This window comes from Schistocerca serialis, chromosome 1, assembly GCF_023864345.2.
Source record: "Schistocerca serialis cubense isolate TAMUIC-IGC-003099 chromosome 1, iqSchSeri2.2, whole genome shotgun sequence".
Classification (NCBI taxonomy): domain Eukaryota; kingdom Metazoa; phylum Arthropoda; class Insecta; order Orthoptera; family Acrididae; genus Schistocerca; species Schistocerca serialis.
The window spans coordinates 1,249,169,353-1,249,188,442 of NC_064638.1; the positions used below are offsets into that span (position 1 = coordinate 1,249,169,353).

General features: G+C 39.2%; 1 protein-coding gene across 1 annotated transcript in view; it reads right to left on the reverse strand.

Annotated features, from left to right (window-relative positions):
* Positions 1-19,090, reverse strand: part of LOC126419334 (arylsulfatase B-like) — a 138,747-nt gene that overhangs the window by 42,954 nt on the left and 76,703 nt on the right. Inside the window, exons 4-5 of the mRNA XM_050086519.1 lie at positions 17,681-17,907; positions 783-1,038 (exon numbers count right to left, since the gene is read on the reverse strand). Coding sequence (XP_049942476.1) covers positions 783-1,038; positions 17,681-17,907 — 483 coding nt within the window. The remainder of the gene's footprint in view (positions 1-782; positions 1,039-17,680; positions 17,908-19,090) is intronic.

Genomic DNA, 19,090 nt, shown 5'->3' on the forward strand with positions numbered 1-19,090 from the left:
AGAATCGGCCTTTGAATCTGACTGTTGAACAATTCTACTGCCACCAACATACATTGTGCATAAGGACCACAAAATTTAGATACGAGAAATTAGGGCTCATACTGAGGCATATAGACAGTTGTTTTTCCCTTGCTCTATTTGCAAGTGGCATATGAAAGGAAATGATAAGTAGTGGTACAGGGTACCCTATGACACCCACTGTACAGTGGCTTTTGGGGTATCTGTGTAGATGTAGAAAATTATAATTTCATATTTTTATCAAATTCTTAGAGTTTTTATATTTATTGTTTTTTATGGCTGAAAATTTTTGTTCTCAGCATAATATTTAGCCACAGTGATTACTTGATAAGAAACATGAAACATATCACATATATTTCTATACTAGCATTCGTCTTTTTTAATTTCAGATGCTTCTCTGGGCTGTAGCCTTCCCCCCTCCCCTACCCCTCTTGTACCACACCCACACATACACATTTTTTTTCTTTCTCTCCCTCTCTTTTTGTCATAGTGTGATATTACTGTAATTAACTGGAATGAGTACCTCATTAAAAGTCAGCAGCCAGCCTCTGAAGAAGAGAGAAAGTTGCACAAGTATTCCTTTTGTATGCTCTTACTTCACATATTCATGCAACATAGTCACATTCAATAAAGCTGTATTTAAACAACAATGGATAAAGTGAGTCATTCACATCTGCATATCTTGAAATGCATCAATCACAAAATGTTTCATAAAACTAAACTGTACAATGGTCATATATTTCATTGGCCAGACAACTTGGTACCTGCATATATTCTCCTTTCTCGGTCAGTAATATGAGAGAACCTTTCATCAGCAGCTGCTTGATCAGGAACTTCTAGTGGACTGTGTGGAGCTAAGTGGCCAATATAGAGAAGTAATGGACTTGAGGCATTGTGACGCTGAATAATGGACACTGCTTCTCTGGTAAACAATTCTGTGGCATATGTTCCTTTTGTGTCCCATGCTGCTGAAAGGCCACGATGCATATCTAGTCCATGTATTGGTTGATGGTTTGGTACCTAATACAATAACAGAACACATGGAATAAGTGGTATCATAATTAGGTTAGATGTAAAAGCAGCAATGTGAGTAATTAATTGAGGAACAGGAAATTGAAGTGCTTGCAGAAAGCACTGAAGTAAAAATCATTAAAGGAACTGAAAGCTGGCTAAAGTTGGAGATAAATTCAACTGAAGTTTTAACCAATGATCTAACAGTGTTTAAAAAGGATAGATTAAAACCATTTGGAGGTGGCATGTTTGTTATTGTCAGAAGTAATTTATTTTATAGTTAAATTGAAGTAGATATTTGCTGTAAATAAGTGTGGTTGGAGATTGTAATGTAACAATATGGGCCATCTCCAAACAAAATCTATGACACCTGAGTGATCCAGAATAACCAGTACTAATGTGTGATTGTACACACAAAGTTAATAAATGTAATGACTATATATTGTAATGGTGTTGTGAGATCATTTCTAGTTTATTTGTATACCTTCAACATAATTACGATTATTTGTATTTGAAATGTCATGAAACATAGTCTTTATCCAAAATAACAGTAAATGAATGTAAACAAATACTGAAACACACATTTATGAAAGTCATAGAGTAAAACCTATTTGTTGTTACCATCCAGTTTAATGAAAAGACTTAAGAAAATTCAGCAATAAAATCCATTCTGTAACTAGAGTTATTTAGTTTTTAAATTATGTATTATTGTAAAATTACATGTTCTGTGTTTTGGCCACATCAACAATATTCTTTCGAACTATTTATCAGAGATGCTGAGCCGCAATAGGCACAAAAAGATTCACACAATCATAGCTTTCGGCCATTAAGGCCTTTGTCAGCAGTAGACACACATACACACACGCTCACATACACTCACGCAAGCGCAACTTGCACACACATCTGCAATCTCAGAAAGCTGAAACTACACTCCAGGAAAGAACAGAAGAAGGATGAACACTGAGTATAGCGCCGCAAAAGAAAGTAGTTACAAAGGAAAACAGCATAGGGTTAGGATCGAAGAAAAGCCATCAGGCAAAAATCAAACAATGGAAAATCCAGGATGGAATGTAACAATACGAGAGAAGGGAAGTTGCTATTCACCATATAGCAGAGATACTGAGCTGCAATAGGCACAATAAAAAGACTCACACAATCATAGCTTTTGGCCATTAAGGCCTTTGTCAGCAGTAGACACACATAGACACACTCACATACACACTCATTCAAGCGCAACTTGCACACGCATCTGCAGTCTCAGAGAGTTGAAACTACAGCTGCTGCATGAGTTCCCAATCCTAACGAGGCCTCCAGGTGTGCCACAGCAAGTTTTGCATGATATGGTCCACCACATAAAAACTATGGACGGGCCACCTGTGTCTTGCTGGCTAAGATGATTGCCATTGCTAAAACAGAATTCGACACGATATTACGAGAAGGTATCATCCAACCCTCAAGTAGTACATGGTCATCTGCACTGCATTTAGTACCCAAAAATGGAAGGGCCTGTCGTCCTTGTGGCGATTACAGAGCGCTTAACTCATGGACCATGCCTGATCACTACCCAGTGGCACTACTGAAAGACTATAGCCACGCACTGCATGGAGCCACTGTATTCAGTGTTATAGACTGCGCAAAAGCATATACCTAGATTCCCGTGGCAATAGAGGACATTCCAAAGACTGCTATTATTACGCCATTTGGGTTGTATGAAAGAAAGTTTATGACCTTTGGCCTGCGTAATGCTGCTCAAACCTGGCAGAGGTTCATCGATTCTGTCCTGCGTGGGTTGAACTTTAGTTTTGCCTATCTGGATGATGTGTTAGTGTATTCATCATCCAAGGAGCAACATTGTCAGCACCTGAGAGAAGTTTTTGAGCGTTTCGAGAAATATGACGTGGTGTTAAACACAGCTAGATGTGTGTTTGGCCAACATCAAGTCGATTTCCTGGGTCATCGAATATCTTCATCAGGCTCATTAACACTCACTGAGAAGGTTGAAACCATATTGCAATTACCCAAGCCATCTAAAATAAAAGAGCTTCACAGATACTTAGGAATGCTCAATTTTTACTGCTGTCATTTACCACGCACTGCCAAACAACAGGTGCTGTTGAACGCAGCACTGGCTGGTCCCAAGGTTAAGAGCACTGCTCCTTTGCAGTGGACCGAGGAGATGAATGCGGCTTTTGAAGTAACCAAAAAAAGCCTAGCACAAGCAGCACTGCTTGCGCACCCCAAGCTTGAAGCTCCAGTGGCATTAGTGGTGGATGCCAGTCAGTTAGCCATTGGTGCAGCCATCCAACAATGGGTGGATGATGCCTGGCAGCTGCTGGCTTATTTCTCGCACAAGCTGTCACCTGCACAACAAAGATGGAGCACATATGATCAGGAACTTTTAGCCATATATCAAGGAATCAAGTACTTTTGACCACAGGTTGAGGCACAAGAGTTTGTGGTATACGCCGACCACAAGCCTTTAACATATGCCTTCAAGAAAAACAGCAACCAATTGGAATTTATTAGCCAGTTTAGTATGAACATCAACCATATATCAGGCATCATTAATGTGGCTGCAGACTGCCTTTCTAGAGTGGCCAGTGATTCACAGACTGTGGATATGATGGTGCTTGCCAGTGCGCAACAAGAAGGCTCCAAGCTACACACCATATTGCATGACAACACTGCAGCACTGAAGTTACAGCAAGTTGACATTCCTGGTGAGAACATGAAATTGTACTGTGAAGTGTCACATGGCAGATCATGCCCTTTTGTTCCTGTTGCATTTCGCAAACCTGTGTTACAAGAGTCCTTACATAATCTTTGCCACTCAGGAGTCCAGTTGACATTCAAGCTAGTGTCTCAAAAGTTCATGTGGCCAGGGATAGAAAGAGACAGCCGCAAATGGACAAGAACTTGCCAGCTTTGCAAAATCACTCGCCACATTCATCCCCCAATAAGAGAGTTCCTGGCCATGTCTTCACGATTTGCCCATGTTCATCTTGATGTGGTAGGACCACTTCCTCCACCAGATGGTCAGCGATACATATTCACAATGATTGACAGATATACGCGATGCCTAAAGTGGTACCTACAGACAACATCTCCACGGAAACACTTAGCCACCGCTTTCACATCAACCTAGCAGGCAAGATTCGGCTGCCCGCTTCATATCACCACTGACAGAGGCCAACAGTTCGAGTCAGATTTGTTCACACAGTTGGCGAAGTTCTGTGGCTACGTCCATCACAAAACGACCAGTTATCATCCGGCCAACAATGGCATGCTTGAACGTTGGCATCAAACGCTGAAGACTGTGCTAATGTGCCATGGGACATCTTGGACATCTGCACTACCCATAGTCCTGCTGGGTCTACTAGCCACATACAAACCGGATATAGAGTCCTCGGCAGCTGAACTGGTTTATGGCAAGACTCTGTGTCTACCATGGGAGGTTGTTGACATAGACCTACTGTCAGAAATGGACAACCAACCAGAATTCCTTCGCAAGTTATGGGAACATGTAAGCCAAATTAAACCTGCAGAGGCCTCCAGGCATGGTTGTCCAAAAACTTTAGTGCATAACAACGTCAAAAGCTGTTCACACATTATGTTACGTACAGACTGCATCAAGCCACCACTGCAGCCACTGTATACTGGACCCCATCACGTCCTGCGCAGAGACACACACATGATGGTCATCATAGTAAATGGCAAACAGGCCACCATGTCTATTAGCAGAGTGAAGCCAGCTTACATTTTCAAGGAGGCATCACCCACCTTATGGTCAAGAGCTCAACGCCGACAGATGCAACACCTTGACTTCCAGCACCACTGCCACAACAGGTTGATGCAGAACCTACATGGAGCACCCGCTCCGGACGACATGTCCAATTCACGGCCAGGTCAAGAGAAGATGCACCATGCTCCACTTTCACCAAGGGGGCTCCTGTAGCGACTGCTACTCACGTCGACTGCTGTGTCCGCACACAGTAGTTCCGTTCACACCATCTGTCGCGAATTCAGTGACTGCACGCCTACAAATGAATGGCGTAAACTACCAAGTTTGAATCCGCCACTTGGAGCACTAAATAATGTTGTTGCCTACTCCTTGGAGTTATAAATTTTGTTTTTATGTTTATTTTGTTCCTTGGTTACTGTTTTTGTTGTTTACAAGTTACCTATAGCAACTGTGCTTCTTTTTCTGTAGTACCAAGTAGTAAATCGTTCAAGTATATTCTCAGTGCGTGTTTGAATATTTATTAAGTATAGGTAGCTCTGCACGACGGAAATATACCCATCAATATTCCAACCTAGACTTTTCATTATTAAAGTGGCCTTAAGGTGTAATCAGAATAGCAACTTTATGAACCTTACTCAGTGACTGCTTAACCAGAACTTTATACATTTCTTTGATGGTGCATTACTGTAACATTGTTCACAGTGCCCATTTAAACACTAACAGAGTAATATAAAGCTATTAAATACTCATAAACAACTTAAAAGACAGGAATGACAGGTAATACATATAAACACTGGCAATGAAGTTATTCTGTTTATTATTTATATATTTTCAGTGTTGGCTGTTGTATAAGACCACAAGAGCACGTGAACACCCTGACTTTTGACATCTTGCGTATTTATTGGTTATTTTTCTTTGAACACTGTTAAATGTAATGTAGATGCAGTAATATAAAGTACATGTTCTAAATCTACTTCACTGTGCTACATTGCTTCTCCTGTGACTTCATGAATCTTGGCATAGGATTGCGAGCAAAACTTCAGTTGTGCTCATTTTAAGGAGCTTCTGTGCATGTGGAACTGGCGTAGCATAACTGTCTTATGGGGCAAATACATACTGATTTGATAAACAATATACATGTTTCATGTCATGCAGAGCTATCCCTTCTCACTCAATAACAAGTTTACCTCAGTGTCACCAGGTGCTAGCACACTGCAGCAGACTTTTATCCCCATTCGCTTGGCATAAATAGTGCTAGAAGGTAGCATGCTCCTCAGATACGTCAATTCACTCACTATATAGTAAAATTAGATTGGATTGCAGTATATGTTATAGTTATACTGACAGAAAACCTATTTTGTGAGATTCTGAAAGATTTACAGCAGTACACTACGTTTTGGATTTTATCATATGGTACTCCATTTGAGACACTGAGAACCATAAAACACATCATCATCAATTATTGCAAGACTGTGCCATTTAGTCATGCTTCTGACAACTGTTGATCTTGTGGTGGGTCAGATTTATCTGTGCTGCAGGCCCACATTGTGTATATGAACATTCACGAAAAGCTGTCTCACAGGTTTCCCTGATATTCACTTAAATGAGGGATTGACAGTGGTGTGCTTTTGACCCTTATGGTTCTCAGTGCCTCATTTATATTTCAGTTAATTGCCCGTGTTGGTAGATAGTTCTACTTGAATTTAATCATTTCCACAAATGGTGGTTTGTGTTTGGAGTTGGTTGTTTACTATGCATGAATTAGCTTCCGTGTGCAGTGTCAACATGAATGCTGTTGAATCTGTATTAGGCACTAACGGAAAAGAAAATTACCAGGAAAAGTTAGCCACAAAGAAGCTAGGGCATTCCAGACCAGGTCTGTTGATGGAGAAAGTGACAAAATCAAATAAGCATGACTACAAACGAACATTTAACAAAAAATTGTATGATAAGTGTAAGTTGTTGTGTGGGTGCAATAAAAGAATGTCTGATTTTCAGCCTGGAAGTTAATTTGTTAACTACTACATGTGTTGGGGATCTTGCACATTTGTCCAAAAAAATATAAAAAACCCAAAAATTCCCACTTACACAAAAATGACGAATGGAGAGTTATAAAAGTTTAAATGTTATTTTGTTCTATCCCTAAACTGTACTTAATTATGTACCAAACAACAAAGTTCTACAAAAACAATCCTTTCGTTTTTTGGACAAGTTATGCATATTATTATTATCTTTCCTTTCTCAAACGTTATGTCTGGTTAAAAATGGAAAGTGACATGGACCTTGATCAAGCGTGACTTCCTTTTAACTGTACGGTATATTTTACATTGCATTTAGGAACTTTCGGGTTATTGAACACGTATCAATAATTACAGATTTCTGTAGTTGTATATATATGTTTGGATGTAGCTGTATTGCGTTGATGTATGGTGGATATTGTGTGGTATAACTCGTGTAGTTGATAGTACAATTGGTATAATGTCAACTTTATCCTGAAGCCACATGTCCTTGACTTGCTCAGCCAGTTGGATGTATTTTTCAATTTTTTCTCCTGTTTTCTTCTGTATATTTGCTGTATTGGGTATGGTTATTTCGATTACTTGTGTTAATTTCTTCTTTTTCTTGGTAAGTTTGATGCCAGGTTTGATATGTGGTGTTGTTTTATCTGTTATAATGGTTCTGTTCCAGTATAATTTGTATTCATCATTCTCCAGTACATTTTGTGGTGCATACTTGTATGTGGGAACATGTTGTTTTATTAGTTTATGTTGTGTGGCAAGTTGTTGATGTATTATTTTTGCTACATTGTCATGTCTTCTAGTGTATTCTGTATTTGCTCGTATTGTACATCCGCTTGTGATGTGATCTACTGTTTCTATTTGTTGTTTGCAAAGTATGCATTTATCTGTTGTGGTATTGGGATCTTTAGTAATATACTTGCTGTAAGATCTGATATTTATTGTTTGATCCCGTATTGCAATCATGAATCCTTCCGTCTCACTGTATATATTGCCTTTTCTTAGCCATGTGTTGGATGCGTCTTGATTGATGTGTGGCTGTGTTAGATGATAAGGGTGCTTGCCATGTAATGTTTTCTTTTTCCAATTTACTTTCTTTGTATCTGTTGCTGTTATGTGATCTAAAGGGTTGTAGAAGTGGTTATGAAATTGCAATGGTGTAGCCAATGTATTTATATGAGTGATTGCCTTGTGTATTTTGCTAGTTTCTGCTCGTTCTATAAAGTATTTTCTTAAATTGTCTACCTGTCCATAATGTAGGTTTTTTATGTCGATAAATCCCCTTCCTCCTTACTTTCTGCTTAATGTGAATCTTTCTGTTGCTGAATGTATGTGATGTACCTTATATTTGTGGCATTGTGATCGTGTAAGTGTATTGAGTGCTTCTAGGTCTGTGTTACTCCATTTCACTTCTCCAAATGAGTAGGTCAATATTGGTATAGCATAGGTATTTATAGCTTTTGTCTTGTTTCTTGCTGTCAATTCTGTTTTCAGTATTTTTGTTAGTCTTTGTCTATATTTTTCTTTTACTTCTTCTTTAATAGTTGTATTATCTATTCCTATTTTTTGTCTGCATCCTAGATATTTATAGGCATCTGTTTTTTTCATCGCTTCTATGCAGTCACTGTGGTTATCAAATATGTAATCTTCTTGTTTAGTGTGTTTTCCCTTGACTATGCTATTTTTCTTACATTTGTCTGTTCCAAAAGCCATATTTATATCACTGCTGAATACTTCTGTTATCTTTAGTAATTGGTTGAGTTGTTGATTTGTTGCTGCCAGTAGTTTTAGGTCATCCATGTATAGCAAATGTGTGATTTTGTGTTGGTATCTTCCAGTAATATTATATCCATAATTTGTATTATTTAGCATGTTGGATAGTGGGTTCAGAGCAAAGCAGAACCAGAAAGGACTTAATGAGTCTCCTTGGTATATTCCATGCTTAATCTGTATTGGCTGTGATGTGATATTATTTGAATTTGTTTGGATATTAAGTGTGGTTTTCCAATTTTTCATAACTATGTTTAGGAACTGTATCAATTTAGGATCTACTTTGTATATTTCCAATATTTGTAGTAACCATGAGTGGGGTACACTATCAAAAGCTTTCTGGTAATCAATGTACGCGTAGTGTAGCGACCTTTGTTTAGTTTTAGCTTGATATGTCACCTCTGCATCTATTATCAGTTACTCTTTACATCCTCGTGCTCCTTTGCAGCAGCCTTTTTGTTCTTCATTTATAATTTTGTTCTGTGTTCTATGTGTCATTAATTTCTGTGTAATGACTGAAGTTAATATTTTGTATATTGAAACTTCCTGGCAGATTAAAACTGTGTGCCGGACCGAGACTCGAACTCGGGACCTTTGCCTTTCGCGGTAGAGTGAAAATTTCATTCTAGAAACATCACCCACGCTGTGGCTAAGCCATGTCTCCGCAATATCCTTTCTTTCAGGAGTGCTAGTTCTGCAAGGTTCGCAGGAGAGCTTCTGTAAAGTTTGGAAGGTAGGAGACGAGGTACTGGCAGAAGTAAAGCTATGAGGACGGGGCGTGAGTCGTGCTTGGTTAGCTCAGTCGGTAGAGCACTTGCCCGCGAAAGGCAAAGGTCCCGAGTTCGAGTCTTGGTCTGGCACACAGTTTTAATCTGCCAGGAAATTTCTTATCAGCGCACACTCCGCTGTAGAGTGAAAATTTCATTCTAGTTTGTATATTGTTGGTAGGCATGTTAAGGGGCGATATTTTGCTGGGTTTGCTGTGTCTGCTTGATCTTTAGGTTTCAGGTAAGTTATTCCTTGTGTAAGTGTATCGGGGACTGTGTATGGGTCTGCAATGTAGCTGTTAAATAATCTAGTTAGATGTGAATGTGTTGAGGTGAACTTCTTTAGCCAGAAATTTGCTGTTTTATCTTTTCCAGAGGCTTTCCAATTGTGCGTAGAATTAATTGCTCAGGTGACTTCATGTTGCAAAATTATCACTTCAGGCATTTGTGATATCATGTTGTATATGTCTGTTTCTGCTTGTATCCACCGTGCATGTCTGATATGTTGTACCGGGTTTGACCATATGTTGCTCCAGAAGTGTTCCATGTCTGTTATGTTTGGTGGATTGTCTATCTTAATGTGTGTGTTATCTATTGTCTGGTAAAATCTCTTTTCGTTTGGCCAATGCTTGTAAATTTTGCTTCTTTTCATCTAATTGCTATATCGCTTCTTGTTGTGAGATTTTACCTAATTTTTTTTGTTTTTTGTCTGATATTTCATTTCTTATAAATTGTATTAACTGTCCAATGTCTTTTCTCAGTTTTTCTAATCTGATCCGTAGCCTGTGTTGCCATGCTGGTTTTGTGGGTTTCTTCTGTGTGTTGGTTGGTTCTGATCTCTGCCTAGTGTGTATATTCAGTGTAGTGAGTGCTCCTATATAAACCAGTAGTTGTAACTCTTCCATAGTTGTATTTTCATTTATTTTGTTGTGTATATACAATGTCTTAATCTTTACGAAGAAGAACCTACAAGATGTGAAACGTAGAGAAAATGTACATTGTTACAACACAAGAAGCATCAAACACATATACACGCCTTACCACAGACTATCAAAATCAATAAATAGCTATGAAGTCACAGGGCACAAGCTATTTAATAAGCTGCCACATGCCATACAGGATCTTCCTGAACATACATTCAAAGAAAGACTGCATGAATGGTTTATTGCCCACCCGTTCTATGATATCAATGAATTCTTCAACTGTAAAATGCAGTAATCCAACAGATGACCCACTGTACATTTATTGTAATATAAGCTAAAATATTTCAGTAGTCAATACCTTATCACACTGTATTATAAATTTTAGCTTCATTTGACGTTGTCAATTGCTGTAATGGCCTAAAGACAATAAAATCTTTATTATTATTATTATTATTATTATTATGATTGTGTTGATAGTTGTTATTGTTGTTTCGACTTGTGGATTATTTGGTGGTCTATTCAAGAATGGTCTAATGTCTGTATTTGTGTCTTTTTATTCTATATATGTCAGCTGAAATTTTTCTTCTATATCTAACATGTGTGCCACTTCGTGTTCTATGTGTGCTTGTTCTGGTGGCTGTCTTAAGATTTTGTTTTCCTCTGATTGTTTAACTGATGCGTGTTGTTCTTTGTTTGTTTACTCTGGGATGTTTGAGTCCATTACTGTATTTTCTTCTTCTGATTGCACATTTTTTTGCTCCAGTATTTGTTGTTTGATGTTTTCTAATTCTGACTGGGGTATCCTGTTATTTTTCATTATTACACGGATCTGATCAGCTAGTCGTCGTTCTGTTAAAAATTTTAATTCTGGCTATCTGGTAATAAATATTGTGTATTACTATTATTATTACTCTTATTATTATTATTACAGTTATTTTTATGATTGGTAGTGGCTGTATTTGTATAAATATGTTGATAAGCATAATTTTTATACAACAGATGCTACTAATTTCACACCCTCACCTTGTATCTGTATTACTATTATTATTACTCTTATTATCATTACAGTTATTTTTATGATTGGTAGTGGCTGTATTTGTATAAATATGTTGATAAGCATAATTTTTATACAACAGATGCTACTAATTTCACACCCTCACCTTGTATCTGAAGCTAAAAATTTGTGAACACCCAAAATGTACACTCATGAGAGACCACTTTTTGTTTTATATATTCTTAATTAATATTAAGTTCTGTTTTCATATGTGCAGTTTTCTCCTTGTGTTCCAGCAAAACTTTTAATGATTTTCTATAAATTCAAATTTTATGTTTGATATACTTTAATACCAACTACAAAATATTGATAATAAAAGCATACATTTGGATATACAAAAATTATGATTACTCAACAGTAACACTGGGTTCTTGAAAAGTTTACATTCTAGAATCTAAATGACTGTGCAAAAATAATATTGAATAATAATATTTACTGAACTATAAATTTTTTAAAAAAGATGATGTTCTTTACACAGCAGGAAAAGGTGTCTCCCAAATGAGGTAGATCAATCCTAAAACAAATGACAGTTAGTGGTATTAGATTTTTATGTTCACATGGTTTTCATGTGTCTTCAGTTATGAATATTCCCTTGAAGAAAATATTTTAACAAAAAATATTTATACTATTAGTTTCAGCTACATGTAAATTATATCCTGAACAATAATATTTAAAAAGTTACAGCTTAATAAAGAATTTTGATATTTTATGAATGTATGGTATATGCATTGTAACAATTCACTACAAATAGAACTATGATCGAAATTAAAATCCAACCAAAGAGTAACCAAAGAAATGCTCTACCCCAAGGGAGTGTTTTACCACCAGTGCTCTTCAACATTTACACAAATGATCAGCCAACATCTAAGCCATGCAGAAATTTCATACATATTGACAACCTTGCTTTGACAGTACTGACAGAAAATTTTGAAGAAGAGAAAAAGTGTTGACAAGAGCTCTGGGAACATTTTCTGATTACTGTCACAAGAACCACCTGAAGCCAGACTGACACAGAACACAGGTCTGTACTTTCCACTTACAAAACAGATAGGCAGGAAGAAAACTGAAAATGATTTGAGAAGGCTTTGAGCTTGGGCATTGCTATACAAGCAGATGTCTAGGAGTTATCTTAGACAGTTCACTCACTTACGGGCAGCACTGCCATTATACTAGACATAAGGTGTCTGCCTGAACAATGTCACCTAGAAACTTGTTGGTAGCAATCAGGGTGCCCAACCTGAGGCAGTTACTTCTGCTATGGCATCTTTTTCTCGGCTGATGATACTGTTAGGCGTCGTACAACTGTGCCCACACAAAATAAGTAGACACAAACCTTCATGAAACTGCAGGGCTAATTACTGGATAAATTGTACTACATGGCAAGCATTGCTCCTCTTGACATATGCCTGACTGTACCCACAAATGTCAAAAAGAAGAAAATTGGGAAAAATTAATTACACCCACTGCATGGACATATGCTACCAAGAGCTTTTCACAGTCAGCATCTGCCCTTACCAGGATTCTGGACTGCACAGAGATCACTGAATAGGTTGCAAATGAGCATTGGAAAATCAAAGGACACCATAACGAAATAGGGCACTTCTCCACATTCACTGTACAGCCAATAAAACACCTACATCATGTTTATGTTGGCTTGACATCTGCAGCAATGAGGAGGTGTTTAAAGGCATCTTCACTGAGGATATAACCTAAGTGGCTGCTGACTGAAAGACAATGCATTTGGAAAAAATAGACTTTCTATTTGCTAATGATTCTTTGTTTCCAAGAGCTCTAGTGTGTTATTGCAACAATGTATGCTTTATGCGAGTTCCTGAACTAACTGCTCAAAATAATTTTCATAGAATGCATTTAGTACAATTTCAGATATTGTTTTATGCCTAACACTGACCATGAACATGTATTTTTGCCAACATACTGAGGGTAAATTGAAGTCATCTCCAACTATAATTGTATGAGTTGGGTACCTGTTCAAAATGTGACTCAAATTTTCTTTGAACCCTTCAGCGATATTTCATCTAAGTGGGGGAATCATTAAAAGGAACCAGTATTAATTTATTCCAGTTGTCAAATATAACAACTTTAACAGGTCACAAAAATTATACTCAGCTTCGATGTTGAAGGTCTGTGAGTATCTGTTTGCTGTTGCTCTTCTCCACCTGCAACAAAGTCTTGGATTTGCCACGTTGTCAGGCAACCTTTGTCATAGTTAATCAAGTTCTACTGAATGACAGAACTAAAATATGTAAATCTATTGTATAACACCTTTATTGCTTCATAAGGTTACTAATCCTCACAAAATATGTAATAGAACTGTCAAGGTTTGTATAGATTCAACAGTCAGAACATAGATGTTTACATTGTTTAACACAGCAATCTTGATGATTTCAATTAAAAGTTGTACAGTTTTAGAGAGAATTTAGACCAATAAATAGCATTCCTCATCTGCAACCTGTATAACCTTGATGCTGTATGTTCTGGCATCACGATGGTACCCAGTGGTTGTAAGTCCAGTAACATTGACTATTACGTGGGAATTCGCTACATCCAGTAGGAGCAGATAGTGAGCTAATAAATTGGCACCGATTTTTGCTTCGGCCATGTCTGCTACAGTAAAGTGCCATGTGAACTGATGGCGGAGTCGCAAATTCAATTCTTCACACCGCAGGCCATACGCTGAAATTGCTGAATTATTTGTGGCAGACAAGCTAAATGCAGTGGGTGGCCTGCAACAGTGCAGTGACACTCTGGGCAGGATACTAAGGTCAGACCCTGTGTCTATTAAATACTTCCGGCCTGTTACCCTGTCAGTAATGAATAGGCACTGGGATGTAGTTAAGCAGTTGGTGGCACCTACGTCCGACCGCCGTTTGCACTTGGGTAGGCATGGTGGCTAGTGCACTTTTTAGCCTGCTCACCAAGTCTTCTGTGGTACCTACAAGTGGTCGGACCAGCATCTGGTACAGAGTGAGTCGAGGAATGGCTCCTAGACTGTTTGCAGCTATGTCCTCTGTAGCGAGTAGGACCTCCTTGTGACAACAGTGTGCCAATCTGTCGCTCAATGCATCGACTTTGGCAGACAGAGCACTATAATCTCCACATGGAATGAGAAGGGCCATGGACGCGACACTACCAGACATTGTCACAGTAGTAACCTATTGGTCCGGAGCGATGGCAACTTGGATGCAGTTGGCCAGTTCCACAACAGCATCCAGGGACATCTCTGTCTGCAATGCGATGATCGCCTTTACCTGTGGTGGCAGACGGCTACTCCATAGCATACGTGCAAGGTTGTCGGGCACTGTTCAGATGTCCACCTTCCGCAAAGGTGACACAGGTACTGAGATTGTTTTCTGTCACCTATATCTTCCCTGACTCAGCACTTGTCTGATACAGTATTCCTGCAATGCTGCAACTCTAAGAATAAGCTCAGTCTTTAATCTTTCATACGCACTCTCCGTTGATGGTGCCATGATTATATCTTGAACTTTGGAAGCGTAGTGTTGCTCGTGCTGATTCACTATGAATGCAAACTTAGTCGCATCAGCTGTAATTCCGGCATAGTAAAAGCCGGTCTCGACCTGAGCAAAACATAGAACTGGATTGTGTGTCCAAAATGGTGGGAGGCGAACAGCCAGTCTCGATACTGCAGGTGATTCCATTTTGTAATCAATTTTGTCGCAGGACCAGTTTACTCAGAGCGGATAATGTCGGGGTCACCACTGACAGGTATATTTTCATAGTGGAGAGCTACCCGTACTTAATACATATTAAAACACACACTGAGAATATACTTCAATTGTTTATTGCTTGGTATTACAGAAAAAGAAGCACAGTTGCTATAGGTAGCTTGTAAACAACAAAAACAGTAACCAAGGAACAGAATAAACATAAAAACAAAAGTTGTAACTCCAAGAAGTAGCCAACAACATTATTCAGCACCCCAAGTGGTGGATTGAAACTTGGTGGTTTATGCCATTCATTTGTTGCCGTGCAGTCATTGAATTTGCGACACAACTGTATCTATAGATGGCTTGAACCGAAGTAATGTGTGCGGACACAGCAGTCGACGTGAGTAGCGGTCCCTACAATATTATGAAAAGGATAACTGTTACTCACCATAAAGTTGACACGTTGAGATGCAGAGAGGTACAACAAAAAGACTGTTACACATTTAGCTTTTGGCCAAAGTCTACTTTAGAAAAGAAAACATGCACACATTCTCACAAGGAAGCACACCTCACACACACATGAACACTATCTCCAGCCAGAAGGCAACATTTACATGGAATGAAAGCAGCAGTCTGGACTGGGGGGGGGGGGGGGGGGGAGGATGGAGAGGGATAGTAGGATACAGATGATGAGGGGAGAGAAAAGTGCTGTCTGGTGGAACGTGTAGGGAGTAGATGGTAGCACAACAAAGTTGCAGGCGCAATGCAAGGAGGTTGGGGGCTGAAAAGGGGGGGGGGGGGGAGGAGGAACAATATAATAGAGCAGAAAAGGAGAGAAGCAGAGAAGGGGAAAAGACTGGTTAGTGTAGTGGCAGAGAAAGGCAAACAATGTGTGTGTGGGGATGTGAATTGGAAGGATGTGATAGGACAGTGGAGGCAGAAACTGTGGTGGAGAGTGTGAGGAAAGGAGGTTACCATAGGCTGAGACCAGACTACTTTTGGGACTGGAAAATATGTTGTAATGAATAACTCTCATCTTTGCAGTTCTTAAAAACTGGTGGTGGAGGGGAGGATCCAGATGGTCAGGACTGTGAAGCAGTCATTGAAATCAAGCACATCATCTTCAGCTGCATGTTGTGCCACAGGGTGGTCCACTTCACTTTTGCCCACAGTTTGGTGGTGGCCATTCATCCTGGTGGACAGTTGGTTGGTAGTGATAGCAATATAAAACACTCTGCAATGACTGGAGCAGAGTAAGTATACAATGTGAATGCACCCCCAATGCTCCCACGACCCCAAAGAACCAGCTACAAAGGAGTACCCCCTTTTAGACCAGAAGAAACCAACTACATTCTTCGTCAGAGCTTTGATTATCTATCAATATGCCTTGAAATAAGGAACATCCTTATCAAGATCCTCCCCATCTCTCCTAAAGTGGTGTTCCATCATCCACACAACCTTCATAACATTATAGTCCATTCCTATGCCACTTCTAACTCCAAGCCCTTGCCACAGGAATCATAACTCCATGGAAGACTTGCCCAATCCATCCACCCAGCACTTCCTATTCCTTTCCTGTCACAGGCCTATCCTATCCTATCAGAGGTCGGGCCACCTGTCAAAGCAGCCATGTCATATTCCAGCTATGCTGAAATTGTTGCACAGATTTTTATATTTATATGACCACCAACCAGCTGTCCGCCAGGATGAATGTCTACTACCAAAACATGGGCAGGACCATAATGGACCACCCTGTGGCACAATATGCAGCTGAACATAACATGCTTGATTTAAATGGCTGCTTCACAAACCAGGCCATCTGGACCCTCCCCTCCACCACCAGTTTTTCTGAACTGTGTAGATGAGAGTCACCCTTACAACACATTCTCCACTTCCAAAATTATCCCGGCCTCAACCTACAGTGATCTATTGTCCCCAAACCTTCCACGAAACAGTTTCTGCCCTCTCTGTCATATCACCTACTCCTGATTCACATACCCTCACTCTCATTGAGCACAGCTTTGTGCAAATGTACCCACAGACCTTTTCTGCTTCTCTGTTTTTCTTCTCCACCCCCCCCCCCCCCACCCCCCTCCTCCCAATCCCACTGCCTCTCAATGCTGCACCTGGCAGTGTGGATCTGCCACCACCATCTAGTCCCTGTGCGCTCCACTAGACAACACTCTTCTCTCCTCCTACCCGTACCCTGCTATCCCTCCCCTTTTCCTGCCCTACTCCAGATTGCTGCTTTTGTTCAATGTAATTGTTGCCTTATGGCCAGAGCAACCAGAGGTAGCAGTCATGTGTGCATGAGGTGTGCACCTTGCTTGTGTGGATGCATGTGTGTTGTCTTTTCTGAAGAAGGCTTTTGCCAAAAGCTAAATGTTTAGCAGCCTTTTTGTTGTGCCTGCCTGGAAGTCACCATGTCATCTTTACAGTGAGTATCGGCCTTTGTTTCTCATTATTTTGTTCACAGAGCCACTTACATATTTAATATATACTTTTGACATCTTTGTACATTGTACATGGTCGGTTATGCCATAAATTGCTGAACTCCCAGTGTAAAACTGATATGGTCATGTTTCAGCAGTGAAAAATACGTTATGATTTTACCAAATGACATTTACAGAGAAAAATTTGCTATGGATTGAAAAAGTTATCTGTCTTAATAAGTAATTGATTTTGTACCTCTTGTTCTATGGAATGGTTATGATACCCAATGTATCCATACCAGTAACCAAAATGTGAGTCAAATCCTCGGTATGTGGGAGTGAAATTTGATTTATGGCTGCCAATATGCCACTTCCCAATGGCATGTGTTGCATAACCAATTCTTTTGAAATGCTCAGGAAGAAGTTGTACAGATAGTGGTACACCACGTGGTTCACCTGCTCGTAGTGGATAACCTTGCATTCCTAAAAATGAAGAAAAGTTGCAATGTGCTCTTATTAGTAAGTAAATGAGTTACACAGCCATTATTAAGAATGCAGCTTTTACATGCCAGAACTGTCATGAATTCCCTTGATATACTTTAAAATGTAGGATTACTAACTTCTTACATTAATTATTAATAATAAATTTATAGTTCTTAAAAGCTTCAAAATTAAAATTGTGTCAACACACTATTTTTAAATTATTTAATGATATATTTATATAATAGAGGGAAACATTCCACGTGGGAAAAATATATCTAAAAACAAAGATGATGTAACTTACCAGACGAAAGCGTTGGTATGTTGATAGAGACACTAACAACCACAAACACACACACAAAATTCAAGCTTTCGCAACCCACGGTTGCTTCAACAGGAAAGAGGGAAGGAGAGGGAAAGATGAAAGGATGTGGGCTTTAAGGGAGAGTGTAAGGAGTCATTCCAATCCCAGGAGCGGAAAGAGTTACCTTAGGAGGAGAAAGGGACAGGTATACACTCGCGCGCGCACACACACACATATCCATCCGCACATATACAGACACAAGCAGACATATGTAAAGGCAAGGGACCAAACTCTTTGCCTTTAAATATATCTGCTTGTGTCTGTATATGTGCGGATGGATATGTGTGTGTGTGTGTGCGCGCGAGTGTATACCTGTCCCTTTCTCCTCCTAAGGTAACTCTTTCTGCTCCTGGGATTGGAATGACTCCTTACACTCTCCCTTAAAACCCACATCCTTTCATCTTTCCCTCTCCTTCCCTCTTTCCTGACAAAGCAACCGTGGGTTGCAAAAGCTTGAATTTTGTGTGTGTGTTTGTGGTTGTTAGTGTCTCTATCATCATACAGTGCTTTCGTCTGGTAAGTTACATCATCTTTATTTAATTACAGCTGATAAATGAAAATAAACATCAAAGAGAGAGGGCCATGGCCTTCTCTCTCTCTCTCTCTCTCTCTCTCTCTCTCTCTCTCTCTCTCTCTCTCTCTCTCTCTCTCCCACTAGTTCTATTTTTTATTTATTTATTCTTTGCCCATGGATCTAGTTGTGTGAATTGTACAATTTTATGCATACGATGAATGTACATTAAATAAAACAGTACATTTCCAGGCAAATATGAGATAATTACTTACTTTCTGTTACAACATAACAGCTAATATTTAATATTC